This window comes from Lathamus discolor, chromosome 1 (assembly GCF_037157495.1).
Source record: "Lathamus discolor isolate bLatDis1 chromosome 1, bLatDis1.hap1, whole genome shotgun sequence".
NCBI classification, from domain to species: Eukaryota; Metazoa; Chordata; class Aves; order Psittaciformes; family Psittacidae; genus Lathamus; species Lathamus discolor.
The window spans coordinates 140,796,881-140,812,063 of record NC_088884.1 but is presented as its reverse complement, the minus strand read 5'-3'; the positions used below and the strand labels follow the sequence as shown (position 1 = coordinate 140,812,063).

The following is a 15,183-nucleotide window of genomic DNA, read 5'->3' as shown; positions in this document are numbered from 1 at the left end:
CAACCCCAAACAACAAAACCCCTCAGTTTGGGTGAGAAAACATTTCTTCTTTTGCCTCTGCTTTTTTCCCTTCATGCTTGGTTTTTAGGGAATGGATTTGCACAATGAGTTATGATACTGTTGTTTGTTGCTGTTAATCCAAAATTGGAACTGAACTAAGTGTGGCATAAAATACAGATGCAGTAGTGCTACCTTCTGCCTTTGTCTTTTTGTACATGCACGTACTCTAAAATCATAAGAAAATATATTGGCTTATTTGCATTTTGAGCAGTAGGCTTTGAGCCTGTATTCAGATTCTGAAGGGATATTAATATGATGAGGAGGATGCAAACAGTGACTGGCTAGAGAAAAAAAAAGAAAGCTTTAGGCATCAGTTAAAGTGGGGAAGGACAAGATGAATTGTTTAGAGAGAAGATAAAGGGCAGCTATATTTAAAAGACGTAAAAGATTAAAACAGACTAGTCTGCTGGGAGACTATGATGAAGGAAGCTGTAAGCAGCTTGAACATGCATCACAGAAGTTAGACTGATAGAAAAAGGAAGAAAACACAAGGAGTATATAGCTTGTTTGTTCTCCCTCCCTCTGTCTTCTGCTCCCTCCTCCCTTCTTTCTTTATCTTTTTCTCCTGAAGGTTATGTGGTGTGAATTTATGATTGGTGATTTGACTGCTGGCCTCTTTGCCTTCCATGTCTACCTCCTCCAAAAAAAAATACTTGGTAGCAGAAAGGTGTTGTGTCTGAATTCATAGAATTATGCCTTTCTACTTGGCACATGTGTACTTACTGCCTTTTTAGTTTTGAAAGGATGAGAAACGTTATCAGATCTTTTAGGAAAAAAAAGTATGATACCATGATAATTCCTGCTGTTTCCTTTAGAGTTAGAGGGCTGACTTGGAGTTTGCTTCTCTGAGTTTATGTGTTTGAAGGGAGGCTTGTGGCTGCTGTTGGGCAGTGGCGAGTATGTTGTGTTTCATAAAAGCAGTTGCATGTGGATTACAATAAAACAGAGGGAATCACAGTTTCACAAATGAAACTTTGGTTACGAATTACCAGTGGGTTTGTAAAAGAAGGTTCTGATAGCAAAAATGGAAAAAAGGAAGATGTAGTAACACACAATTCATGTTAACTTGGCTTTTTCTACTCTGTCAGAGTTTTTGAACACAGATAATGGATTCTGTGTGAAATGCTAATGTATTTATTTATCTGGTTTTTATCTTGGCAGTTGCTGAGGTTTTTTTCAGGTATGACAGTTCGTGCAGAATCTCCAGAATTCAAATTAACAAGTGTAGGCTACTGCATTTTAATTGCTTAGATAAGTTTTTATAGATTTTTACAGCTTTAACAAATGTATTTTCTTTCTTCCATAAGGATCCCTAACTCTTGAGGATTGTGTGGTTCATATTGATCTGAATTTGGCCAAAGTGATTCATGAGAAATGGAAAGAATCTGTTCTGGTTAGTAGATTTCTTGCTTATCATATGGTGTTGCATGCTTGCGCTTGGGTCAGACCATTTGTCTCCTTATGTGTTGGTTTAAATGTGTAAGATACAAGTATCCTTGTAAAAACAACGATAGTTTGTAAAATATGTGGAGTATATCAGCTCATCATGTTGTAATGGTCAGAGCTGTGTAAGACAGTTCAAGGGATGAAGAAACTGCATGTTGTGAGTGCCTCAGCATGAAGCCAGGGTTCTTAATAGAGAAGGACCATAATGCACAATTTCACTACAAGATTGATCAAAAATTCCACTGGCCAAAAATAGGTTCTGGCTTTTTGACATGTAAGAAGAGTTGCTTTATGAATAATTGTATATACAAAACATCTCTGTGTACATTAGCTGAGAAGAGTTCTCTAACCTCCCTTCCTTCATAGCCTTATGAAACCAAATGCTTTTTGGCAAAATTTTTGTTTGATTTATTTAATTAAGGTTATGAAATCTTAGCAGCAGGGCATGTTCCTCTAGCTTGATATTTTTGGAAAGATAGCTCTGTCTTTTAAACTTAATAATAATTTTTCTTAAATGTACTTCTTTTAAGGTAGCCAATCTTTTGAGAAATACTGTGAGATATTCTTTTGAAGCTGGGTTACTTAGAAGCTAACACTTGCAAAGTTTCACTGCAAAATTTATAGCTTACTTACAACATTCATGGTTTTACTGTTTTTATTTAGAAGCGTCGGAGGAGAGATGAATCATGTAAGTTGTCTGCAGAAGGTAAGTTATGTATTTCTCTTACTTGTAAAGGTACTTAATGCTCATTATGAAAGTATTTAATTCTTTGAAACTTCAGTAAGTTTGCAAACATTTTGTCTGTTGCAAAAATGATGGGTTCATTTATTAAGCTAAGCTTCTATTTATTGCTCTGAGTTCCACTTACCATTCTCTTACAGAGGAGTGTGGGGAAAAGGAAGTTAATTATAAGCAGAATCACTAGACCTAGATAGCTGCAAGCAGAAAGGCTATCATTTTGTATACTTCAGTGAACTTACAAAGAAGCTCTGCCTGGTTCACTTAGCTGTTAGGTCTGACTTCTCTAATCTCTATAGCAAGGAAAGGTGCAGCCAGAGAATTACTAGCAGAGTGAGATTTCTGTAGGTGAAGGAAGGAAGGTCAGGACTACAACATCATTCACATGTTGTCTTTGTCAGAGGAATTGATTGTAGCATGAAGATGTATGCCTTGTTCAAAAAGTGTTGAGATCTCTGGCAATCCAGTTTTCATTCAGCTCCCAGAAGAAATGTCACCTACAGTCGATCCCACTACTTTTGCATGAGACCTGGGTGGAGACTTGGATTGTGTCCTGTGTTCAGATGTAGCAGTCATTTTTCTCCTCTGTAGTAGCTGGTGCAGTGCCAACAAGCCCAGTCAGATAAAGAAGGAGAAAAATGACTGCTACAGCTGAACCCAGGACAGATTGCAGTGTGGGTGCAAACTCTCTGCTGTTTGGAATGACCAAACAGTGCTGTTTGCATTAACTTCTAGAACTGTAAATTAACAGATTGTTAAGCATCTGTCCTTAAGTTGTAGAGGAAAGGCAGTTAAACATGTAAACACACAAGTCAATATTTCACCTATAAAAACAATCAAACCTCCTCACTTTAGTGGGTGTGCAGGGTAGTTAACAGCTGTAAGATACATCTTGGCACTTGAAAATTTGGTGAGGGAGTCTGATGGTTTTGCTTTTGTTTTACAAAATAGATTAGGATGATCAGTCTTCAGAAAATAGAACGAGGAAGGTGAAAACAATGTGTTGCTTTCTGTTTTAGCATTAATAATAATGTTTACACAAAACCCCAAATCCTCTAGGTTGAAAAACTTAATTATTTTGGCTTTTTGTGTATAAATAAGCTAATAACTGCTTTATTTGTCTCCTCATTTTTGTTCCTGTGAAGGTCCTACTGTGATTCAGCAGATAGATACAGATGACTCAGAAATGCTGTTATCTCAGACTGCAGACAGTAAAACACAGAAGAAAAAAATGAGCTGGGTATCTGGCTCATCTAACAACATACAGACTAAAAACCCAGCAACATCAGACGTTTTCCCTTTTATGGATCACTGGAATGCTCAGATTCAGAAAGTTTCTCTTAGACAAATAATTTCCGAAGAAATAGCTATGCAGGAGAAACAAGATCTGGTATGGATAGCACCATTTTTAAGTTCATTACTGTTAATGAACCAGAGTATGTCTTACCTGGTGACTCATCTTTGTGCTGCTGATTCCAGCCTAAATGCCTGAGACAAATGCATGCCAATTGGGATTGTTGATTACGGTGATACAGGAGTTTGGTTGTGTTAGATGTTTCCCTTTTAAAAATTCTCATTTTAAAATTACATTTTGGTTGTTTCACAAACAGATCATGGCGCATTTCACTCTCCAGGTTAGCATTTGGGTTTGGTTGAATTGTTTTTCTGATTACTCACCTAAAACCAAAGATCAGTGTGAATTCTCACACTTATTGGTAAAGCAATATCAAAACCAGTTCTTAATTGTTCTGAGTTAGCTCTCTGCCTTGTTTGCTTAGAAGTGGATTGGATTGATTTTAATATTTTTTAAAAGGAGAACCCACAGCATTCCTAACAGGTGAGACATGAAAAGAAGTACCTGAGGTTAACCTCAAACAGGTTTCTGTAGCCTCTTGTCAGAAGAAAGTAATTTTGTAAAAGATTTTGGGTAATTCTGTATCTTATACACAGTTCCCATAGCCTGGCTGGTTGGCCTGTGTGTAATATGCCCTCTACTGCCAGCAGCTGCTTGGAGCAGGCATTCTGGTTTGTTACTGTCTGATAAGTAGCTCTCCTTAAAAAAGAGGAGCTTTGTTTCTGCTGGTATAGGAAGTTGGATGGGTTAGCCTGTCCCTTGAAAGAATGGCTTGTGGATTCTTTCTTTGAACTGCTTACTGGTAATAACAACTGTGTGTTACTGATAATAACAACTGTGATGCTTACTGCTCTATTTACAGTTTGGATTCATGGAGCTTGGCTTTGTTCTGTCATTTTTTTATTTTTTTATTTTTTTAATCTTGAGTGCTGGAGTGATCAGTCTGATTTATTCTGGGCTGTAATTATGGTTTTCTTCTCAGCATGACTTCACAATATGAGCATTTGTTACAATACAGCCTCAGATACACCAACAAATTTGTTTACACTGTTTAATAATAAGATGTTGTTTCAACCTCAGGCTTTCAGTATAGCATAGAAAAGTGGACTTTGTGCAAGCTTAGCATTGGACTAAATAGACTAGCAGGGAATGCATTTCAAAATTTAAATTCCTCCTAAAAAAAATCTTCCTTTTGCTTTGTCCATTATGAGGGAGCTCCAGCTGCGTTACTTCAAATAACTGCAGAGTACCGTACAATATAACACGATATAATATAATATCCCAACTAGAAGGAAGTGCAGCAGAAGGGCCAGGAGACCTCCTTGGATGGACAAGGAGCTGCTGAGAAAAATTCAAAGGAAAAAAGAGGCTTATAAAAGGTGGAAGCAAGGACAGGCGGCCTGGGGAGAGTACAGGGATATTGTCTGGGAAGCTAGGGACCAGGTTAGGAAAGCTAAGGCCCAGTTAGAATTAAACTTGGCTAGGGATGTTAAGGATAACAGGAAGGGATTCTATAGGTACGTAGTGAATTAAAAACAGACTAGGGACAGTGTAGGCCCCCTCTGGAAGCTATCGGGAGAACTGGCTACACAGGATTTGGAGAAGGCTGAGTTTCTGAATTGACTTTTTTGCCTCAGTGTTCACTGGCAAATGCTCTGACCACACCACCCAAGTCTTGGAAGGCAGACACAGGGACTGTGAGAATGAAGGCCTTGAGCCCACTGTAAGAGAGGATCTGGTTCGAGACCATCTTAAAAACCTGTACATCCACAAGTCCATGGGACCTGATGAAATCCATCTGCGGGTCCTGAAGGAGCTGGCAAATGAAGTTGCTAAGCCACTGGCCATCATATGTGAAAAATCATGGCAGTCAGGTGAAGTTCCCGACGACTGGAAAAGGGAAATATAACCCCCATTTTCAAGAAGGGGGAAATGGAAGACCCGGAGAATTACAGAGCAGTCAGTCTCACCTCTGTGCTTGGCAAAATCTTGGAGCACATTCTCCTGGAAGGCATGCTAAGGCACATGAAAAGCAACAAGGTGCTTGGTGACAATCAGCATGGCCACTAGGGGGAAATCCAGCCTGACCAGTTTGGTGTCCTTCTATGATGGGGCTATGGAACTGATGGACAAGGGTAGAGCAGTTGATGTCATCTACCTGGACTTGTGCAAAGCGTTTGACACTGTCTCACACGACATCCTTGTCTCTAAATTGGAGAGACATCAATTTGATGGATGGACCACTCGGTGGATAAAGAACTGACTGGATGGCCACACACAAGGAGTTGTGGTCAATGGCTCGATGTCCGGCTGGAGACCGGTAACGAGTGGTGTCCCTCAGGGATAGGTGTTGGGACCGGTCTTGTTTAACATCTTTGTTGCTGACATGGACAGTGGGATTGAGTGCGCCCTCAGCAAGTTTGCCGATGCCACCAAGCTGTGTGGTTCAGTTGATATGCTGGAGGGAAGGGATGCCATCCAGAGGGACCTCGACACGCTTGTGAGGTGGGCTGATGCCAGCCTCATGAAGTTTAACCATGACAAGTGCAAGGTCCTACACCTGGGTTGGAGCAATCCCAGGCACAGCTACAGATTGGGCAGAGAAGAGATTCAGAGCGGCCCTGAGGAGAAGGACTTGGGGGTGTTGGTGGATGAGAAACTGAACATGAGCCGGCTTCAGTGTGCGCTCGCAGCCCAGAAAGCCAACCGTATCCTGGGCTGCATCAAAAGGAGCGTGACCAGCAGGTCAAAGGAGGTGATCCTGCCCCAATACTCTGCTCTTGTGAGACCTCACCTGGAGTATTGTGTGCAGTTCTGGTGTCCTCAACATAAAAAGGACATGGAACTGTGGGAACAAGTCCAGAGGAGGGCCACGAGGATGATCAGGGACTGGAGCATCTCCTGTATGAAGACAGGCTGAGGAAGTTGGGGCTGTTCAGGCTGGAGAAGAGAAGGCTGCGTGGAGACCTCATAGCAGCCTTCCAGTATCTGAAGGGGGCCTATAGGGATGCTGAGGAGGGACTCTTCATTAGGGACTGTAGTGACAGGACAAGGGGTAATGGGTTAAAATTTAAACAGGGGAAGTTTAGATTGGATATAAGGAGGAAATTCTTTCCTGTTAGGGTGGTGAGACACTGGAATGGGTTGCCCAGGCAAGTTGTGAGTGCTTCATCCCTGGCAGTGTTCAAGGCCAGGTTGGATAAAGCCCTGGTGGTATGGTTTAGTGTGAGATGTCCCTGCAGGGGGGTTGGAACTAGATGATATTAAGGTCCTTTCCAACCGTAACTATTCTATGATTCTAATACAACATACAGTACAGTATAATACTGTCCTGGGTTCAGCAGTAGCAGCCATTTTTCTCCTTCTTAGTAGCTAGTGCAGTGCTGTGTTTTGATCTTTTGGCCTGGGAACAGTGCTGATAACGCCGATGTTTTCAGTTGCTGCTCAAATGTTTGGTCTGGCCAAGGACTTTCTGAGCCTCATGCTCTGCCAGGGAGGAGGGGAGGCCGGGAGGAAGCAGAGACAGGACACCTGACCCAAACTGACCAAAGAGGTATTCCATACCACAGCACGTCATGCCCAGGATGTAACGGAGAGTTACCCGAAAGGGCTAGTTCACGGCAGGGTTGGACGAGGTATGGGTCGGTGCTCGGCTGGGGGGAGTGGAGCGAGTTAGTGGTCGGCTGGTGTTGAGGTGTTGTATTCTTTCCTCTTGTTATTTCCTTATTTATTGTGAAACATTCAGAAAGATCTATCCTATCTCTGGGAGACTTCATGAATATTAAAAGTTTAATATAAGATAAATAGTAGAAAAAGTCATGATTGCCCAAGGCCACAGCATTCTATTGATATCACAGATAAGTTGCTTAGATCTGAAATCCCATAGCATAAAGAGTAATGTTGAGTAATCAGATTTCTTAGGCTGTCCTCTAAGAAAACCCCAATGAACTATTTGTCATTTTTATTCGCAGCTGTTATTCCAACAAAAGCAAGGCGAGTATATGTATAAGTTTATGGATAAGTAAGGAAGCATCAGGATGATGACAATAGCAATGTATCATTAGGGCTGGACTTCCAGCCTGGAGAACGCTCAAAAGCTGGTAGACATCTGTGCTGTTCCTAGACTGCAAGAGCTGGGAGTACATCTTCCTGTGGCCGCCCATCACTGTCCTGCCTCTGCTGATCTTGGACATACTGCAGAGCACACCTGCTGAATAAATTACTTATAGCCTGTCGTGGTTTAAACCCAACCACAAACCTCGTTCACTCACTTCCCCCCTTCTTGCCCTCCCCCTGCTCCTGGAGAGACGGAGAGGATAACCGAAAAGAATGCAACTCCCACAGGTTGAGATAAGAACAGTTTAGTAACTAAGGTATAACACAAATCACTACTGCTACCACCAATAATAATAAAGGAAATAACAAGAGGAGAGAATACAACACCTCAACACCAGCTGACCACTAACTCACTCCACTCCCCCCAGCCGAGCACCGACCCATACCTCGTCCAACCCTGCCGTGAACTAGCCCTTCCGGGTAACTCTCCGTTACATCCTGGGCATGACGTGCTGTGGTATGGAATACCTCTTTGGTCAGTTTGGGTCAGGTGTCCTGTCTCTGCTTCCTCCCGGCCTCCCCTCCTCCCTGGCAGAGCATGAGGCTCAGAAAGTCCTTGGCCAGACCAAACATTCAAGCAGCAACTGAAAACATCGGCGTTATCAGCGCTGTTCCCAGGCCAAAAGATCAAAACACAGCACTGCACTAGCTACTAAGAAGGAGAAAAATGGCTGCTACTGCTGAACCGAGCACAAATACATATACTGTACAGTATAATACGACTCACCTTTCCCTACTTTATTCTCATCAAGTCAGTGTGACAGCTGATACTGGCATGTTGTCTTTGCTGTGTGTGCATAACTACTGAGTAGATACTTTTTGAAATCTTAGCAAATAACAGTGAAATCAGATTGGCTCCTCTATTACTGTATTTTGTTCTAATCAGGAACTTCTAATATTTTTTCTTTGTCTTCTGGGTAGAATCGTGTTCCTTGTACGTCTAGAAAAGACTGTGCCGCTAAACTAAAGGAGAAGCAACTTTTTGAGATGTTTCCAACTATTAGTCAAGATTTTTTAATGGATATCTTCAAGGACAATAAGTAAGAAATCTTTTAAGTTATTTGTAAAAATGGTATTTGGTAACGCTCTGTATTGCACAGTTACTGTCTTAAATATTAGGAGTTAAGGTATTGCTAAAGAATGGCTTTTTCCAAACCAGCAGACTTTTGTAGATCTACATAAAAGCAAAACTAGCTTTTGCTAAAAGCAAAAAGTACATAAAAACTCTATGTCTAGGCTTGCTTCTTTTATGGGAGAGTAAACAGTTCCTTTCCTTGGGAGAAGAATGTCTCTGGGTGTTGACCTCTGACTGAATGTCAGTGGAACTGCATATTTGCTGTGGAGCTGAGGTTTAAATCAAATGGGAGGAATTAGTGGAGGTGGTAATAGTAGAATTGCAGGAAATGGCATCTGCCCAAAGGGAAAGCTACCATCACCTGATGTTAGCTGTAAGTACTCTTCTGGTTACTACAGCAGCTCTGAAGAAATGAGCCATTTCTCTTTCTGACGACATTCTCTCTTCTGTATTATATTTCTGGGGTATGTGGGTACCTTCTTAAATCCAAGTTCGTGAGAACTGAACTTTCTTTCAAGAGGGACTTCTTTTTTCATCCTTGGCCAATTGAATGTCTTTACATATTGGTTTGCATGCATACTTGTCAGTCTTTCTGCTTGTCCATGTTGTTACCAAAACCGTTCCTTGTGGAATGTTTGAAATATGTCCTTCATACATTTCTGTAGCTCAAACATTTCACCATCTCTTCTTTTTCACATTCTAAACTCTCTTCATAATGTTGACCTTCCAAAAATCTGTTTTTACTTTTGATCAGTCTTTTTGTCTGCTTAATAAGCAACAGGAAGAATAAAGAAGAATGAGGGCTTATTAGAAATCTGATGGCTACTAATGTCCTGTTCTCATTTTGTTAATAACAAAGCTCGACTAGAAATACAAGGATTTCCCTGCTTTAATGGTTTCAGAAAACTGAGCTAGTTTTAAACTACTTTGTACTTACTATCCCTGACCAGAGAAGATTCAAGATGAAGTAACTTACACAGGCCAAAAAGCAGTGTTTACTTCTAAACTAATGTCTGTTTGATTAAGGTAGGGTGCAATTTACTTTAGTATTTCATTGTTCTTTTGATATTCAAGTGTCCCATAATTACAGTTCAGTCAACCAAGTCTGCATGTGTGTTAGTGCCAGTAATACAGTACAGTGAGCCTTCAAGCCTTTTTGTAGTAAGGTGGAAAATTCCATTCCAGTGCTTAATTTCCATTGTAATCTATTTCTGTAACAATATCAAGGTTTGTAATATGTATTTTTATAAATGTAGAAGTTATTAACAGATTTGTAAAGTCACAGATTTTACTTATCCTTCACAGCTACTCTTTAGAACAAACCGAACAGTTTCTGAACTGTGTTCTGGAGGCAGATCCTGTAAAAACAGTTATAGCTCAAGAAAGTGTTCAGCAAAGTGAAATGGCTTCATCCTGCAGTGCTGCAAAGAACCGGGAGAAGAAGGTATTTTTGTTTGTTTGCTGCTTTTTGTTTTGTTGTTTTTTTTTTAATAGTAATTACACGCATACCCAAAGCTATGTTATTGAAAACACCCTACAGTGCATACTTAGCTTCGACATTGTGAATTCCTACAGGCAAAAAAAAGTAAGGAAGAGGATGAACCTTTGAGTGAAATACTTCAAAAAATTGAGTATCCACAATACGATGATTTAAGAGCAGAAGCTTTTTGTCACCAGCAAAAGAGACAGGAATGTTTGAAAAAGGCCGGGGAGGCCCATTGCATGGGTATGAAGTCTGTGGCAGCATTTTATGCTCATCAGGTAAATGTAAACATTGTGCTTTTTGCCTGAATTTGTAGAGGTACTTAATTACTGAATTGGAAGTTATAAGAAAAGCATTGTGCCTACTAGAGTTGGTAAATTTGCTCAATTACTGTTTCTTATGTGTGTTGTATTGAGAATTGCCGTATAAGTAAACTCTCTTCCACTAGTAATGATACTAATACAGGAAGCTGATGTAAGCAAATTCAGTGCAAGATCTTGTGAAAGATGGTATTTAATACTCAGTCACACGTACTTGTTTGCTCGTAGATCGCATTCTCATATCCAAATACTTACAAGCGCCAAGATTTTGTCCATGTAGTCTGGCCACGTTCATTCATGTATGACAAATCCTTCATATGTCCCTTGAGTTCCTCTTTATTGGTGGTGAACTGTTTTTAGAAGTCTTCTGTACTTTTCAGGAGTATTAAAAGGACAGATATTAAAAGTAAGACAGGTATTAAGATGTGATCTTTTGCCTCAGAATCTTGCTTACTTCATCCTCTGTAGATCCTGGGCAAGACTGGGCCTGCTGTCTTTGCTTCCTCATTCTATCTTTACGGCTACAGTCTCTCTTGGGTTGGGATAAACGAGGTGTGGTATGCCGTGGATTTTGCCATCCATCTAGTTTTAGAATGTAGATCTACTGCTGATCAGTCTTATGTGCTCTGGCCTTGGAGCACAGGCTCTCTGGTATTGATTCAAGCAGATTTCTTGGTATATACCACTTTGATTACCGTTGGTCGTTGTTGATCACATTCTTGATTGTAAGTATCAATATCAACTGTTCTTGTAAATCATAGAATCATAGCATACCAGCGTGGAGGGGACCTCAAGGATCATCTGGTCCTACCTTTCTAGACAAAGCATGACCTGGACTAGATGTTCAGGCACCCTGTCGAGCCAAATCTTTAAAGTATCCAACACTGGGGAATCTCCACTTTTAAGCACTGATAGGCTTGGGACATCAAAATGTTCTGTACATTGGTTTCTCGGTGCCTTCACATGAGACCATTGATTCACACCACTCTTAAAAAGAATCTCTTACAAATATCTCTTCTCTGATGTAATAGCATATAAGAAATTGTTAAGAATTCACATTATAGAAGAATTTAACTATGAGTCGCATTGATAGAACAAACATGGAATAATGGAATCACTTGAATTTGCTTATTATCTTAAAAAAGCTTTCATGCAATTGGTATAACATCACTCTAAATGTTTAGATTGTTACTATGTATGTAGGAAATACTGATTATTGGTCTTTGTAAAGAACACTTTATGTTCTTGGTTTGTAAAGTCTTGAAGTTTGGAGATATTTTAAATGAAGGTCTGCATAATTTTAAAGAGAAATGTAAGTCCTGTCTTTCTTTTGTTCTTAGGCATAACAAGTACAGTGGGGAAATGTAATACATGTTTTCTTTCAGGTAATAAAAAGGCACACTAAGCTATCTTTATTAATGAATAATACTTGATGCTTGGTGGTGTTAGCCTGTCTTGGGAATCCTCTGCAAGTATGAGTTATGGGGCTGATGTCTGTAATGTAATAGAAGTCAAATGATCCATTTTAAGAATAGGCTGTCACTTCCATTCTCTTGCGCCCTTTTCAGTCCAATACCTGGAGTCAAGTCTTCCATTCCTTTTCAGATCGTGCTTACAGATCTTTGAAGACATAATTTGGTGCTTCAGTCTCTCAGATATTACCAGTGTAAGGTTCAGAGGAAATAGTTGTTACTTCTTCACTGTGTAATGTGAATAGCCCTGTACTGCTCCTTGACACTGATTCCAGTAGGGACTGTATTGACCTTGTCTGTCATAAAAGATTTGTCAAAAATGTAAGGATAGATAATAAGCAACTCTTTAAAAAGAAAGAAAATCAACCTCAGAGTGTTTGCCTTTGGCTTGTTTGATTTTTAGGAAATGCTTTGAGAAGAATTAACCTCAACTACCACACTCAGCAGGTTTTTCCTGAGTTGTTGGACATTTTCTCTGACATTGCTTCACTAAATTTTTAGCAAAAGAAAGAAAAATTCTGTGGTTAGGATAATAAATCTGAAAATCAGCATGGAATGTAACTTTTTACCTTATGTAAAGACCTTTACCTTATGTAAAGGTTTTGTGCCTCTTCTGGCTTTTTTGTTTTCCTCCTTGTAAGGCTTTTGTTGTGCCAGCTTTGACTAGTTTCTTAAGGACAGATTTCATGAAATCTCCTTGTGAGTAGGTCTCACTGAGCCTCTTCTACAAGTTCTGTTGGGATTATAAATTTTACTGCTTCAAACTGTGAGCTAAAAGCACCCTGCCAGTACTATCATTTTGAAACGAACCAGCAGTTTGGAGCTTAGATTATGTCTCGGCATGTAATAGTTGCTGTGCTTATGAATAAAGGGTCGCCTTCATGAGCAGAAGATGAAAGAAGCCAACCATGCAGCTGCTGTGCAGATCTTTGAGAAAGTAAATACTTCCTTGCTGCCTATGAATGTGTTGGATCTGCATGGTCTCCATGTGGAGGAAGCAGTGAATCAGTTGTCCAGAGTGCTGCAGGAAAAAAGTGAAGGTAGGATTAAGCTAATATTTCTTTCCCCCTAAAAGTTATTCTCCTAATTTTCTGCTAAGAAATTGTGATAGATGGTATGGAATTGTTGGTTGGTTTGGGGTTTTTTTTGACATGGCAATGATGCGTTTTCCTCTCTGTCTTGCTTTGCATCACTTTCCCCAGCTTCACATTGCTTTATCAGAAATATGTTGGTTTTGTAATCTTTAAAGAAAAATCATTATGTTGGAATTCTAACCACAATGATTACATTGTCTTCAGCTTTTTCATGAAAGTGTCTGATTTGAGCTATTTGTCAGTAACTTCCCTATCAGTTTGCCAGCAGGATCCCTTGAGATCAGAATACTGCTGCTCCCATAAATGCCATTTTGTGCAGTTTTGCTTGAGGGCTTTCCTTTTCTCCTGGTGGAGTGTTCAAGTACTTCATGAGTGTTCTTGCTGTAGAGAGATACGTTTTCTGCATTATTACTTTATAAGTTTAAGCACAATGGGAATGCTTTTAGAAGAAATATTTCTTATGCAAGGTACCACTGCACAAACCTAATTTTTTGGAAACAGCTACTCACACAGCAGGAACGAAAGTGTTTTGTAGGGCCTTGGATAATCCTTTTCTGTCAGTATACATCAGAAACTTAAATTGCATTATCTTGTGCTATTCCTAAAATGACATTTGTATACTTTAAGCTGTAACCTAATGCTTTTTAGAGCTAAATTTCTTGAGCTGCACTTACGTCAGGAGTCCTGAAATAATGGTAGGGGCTCTCTGTTCAGTCAACTGAACTTAAGGCACTTCAATTTTTAAAAAAGTTCAGTGTGAATACATGGGAAAGGGATCAATGCCAGGAAGGCAGAATTGGCAGTAAACTAATGTAAAACCCAAATGATGTTGAGAGAGGGCATTTGGGGAAAGATGTCGTGAACTGGTAATCTTGAGCTCTCAAATCTTGGCTTGTGAGAATCCAGTTTAATTTCTGTTTTTCCTCTTTTTCAAAGTGTTAACCTAGACTGCTGTGATCTCTGAGAAAGGAGCAGTTTCTTTTCTTATCAGGGCTAGATGCCCTAATAAATCTCATGTGATATGTTGATATATTGGTCCACATGTCACAGCATAGCAGAAGCTAGTCCAAATAAGTGCGACTTAAACGGGCGGATTTATATTTTCCTCCTCCTTCCTTTATCCAACAAAATGTTATTTCTTTGCTCACATTATTTTTAGATAAAACATGAAACAATAGGGAGAAACGTCACTTAAAAAGTAACTAAGTTACACCCACCTCTTTTAATTTTGCAATTTTAATTTAGATCTCAGGATATAAATTCCAAGTGAGGATCAGATGACAGAAAGAGTAAAGCTGCTATGAAATGAGAAGGATTTTGTGATGATCACAACATGTATATTGCAAGCAACCTAGACTTAAAAAGCTTGACTATGCTTTTTCAGAGTATGTTTTTCAGAAGAGGGGGAAAATGGCTATGTTTATGTAAAAGAGGCGCGGCCAGCATGGGAAAGCAAGGTTCTAAATCACCAGTGAGGGTTTTCAGAAGGATGGATGGAAAGGTCATACTGAATGCCAAGTCTCTCTGCTCAGGGAAAATCTTAACTGTTACAATCCCTGCTGTAACAGAGTACCAGCAGACCGGTGGTAAACCGTATCTCTGTGTTATCACGGGAAGAGGAAGCCATAGTCAGGGAGGAGTTGCTCGCATCAGACCAGCAGCTATGAGATACCTCGCAAGCCACAACTTCAGGTGAGTTTAGATTTGTGTTACTGATACTTTTTTTTTTTCTTAGCCCACATTTAACTAACTGAAAATTGAAGTTAATTTTAGAATACTGATAAACTACTAAACAGATCAAGGCAGGTCTGCTGTTTCAGATTAAAGTAAGTCTGCTGTTCATTAATCCAATCCAAATGTGTGACATAATGCCATCTCATACACTTCACCTATGAAATGTTAGGTCCTTTCCTCTGAGACAGATGAAAACACTGTGAATTAAATTTATCTAACATAGTTTAATTACATATTTCCATTCAGTTGTTAATCCTGATTTTTATTGGTCTCCAGTACCTGCTTTAGTG

At 39.8% G+C, this 15,183-nt stretch overlaps 1 protein-coding gene across 10 annotated transcripts in view; it reads left to right on the top strand.

Moving 5' to 3' along the window:
• Positions 1-15,183, top strand: part of N4BP2 (NEDD4 binding protein 2) — a 65,658-nt gene that overhangs the window by 45,203 nt on the left and 5,272 nt on the right. For all 10 annotated transcript variants that reach the window (XM_065698641.1, XM_065698631.1, XM_065698613.1 and 7 more), the window contains 8 exons: positions 1,368-1,453; positions 2,170-2,212; positions 3,391-3,635; positions 8,637-8,755; positions 10,096-10,234; positions 10,366-10,551; positions 12,937-13,105; positions 14,728-14,851. In XM_065698641.1, the coding sequence (XP_065554713.1) occupies positions 1,368-1,453; positions 2,170-2,212; positions 3,391-3,635; positions 8,637-8,755; positions 10,096-10,234; positions 10,366-10,551; positions 12,937-13,105; positions 14,728-14,851 (1,111 nt within the window). The remainder of the gene's footprint in view (positions 1-1,367; positions 1,454-2,169; positions 2,213-3,390; positions 3,636-8,636; positions 8,756-10,095; positions 10,235-10,365; positions 10,552-12,936; positions 13,106-14,727; positions 14,852-15,183) is intronic.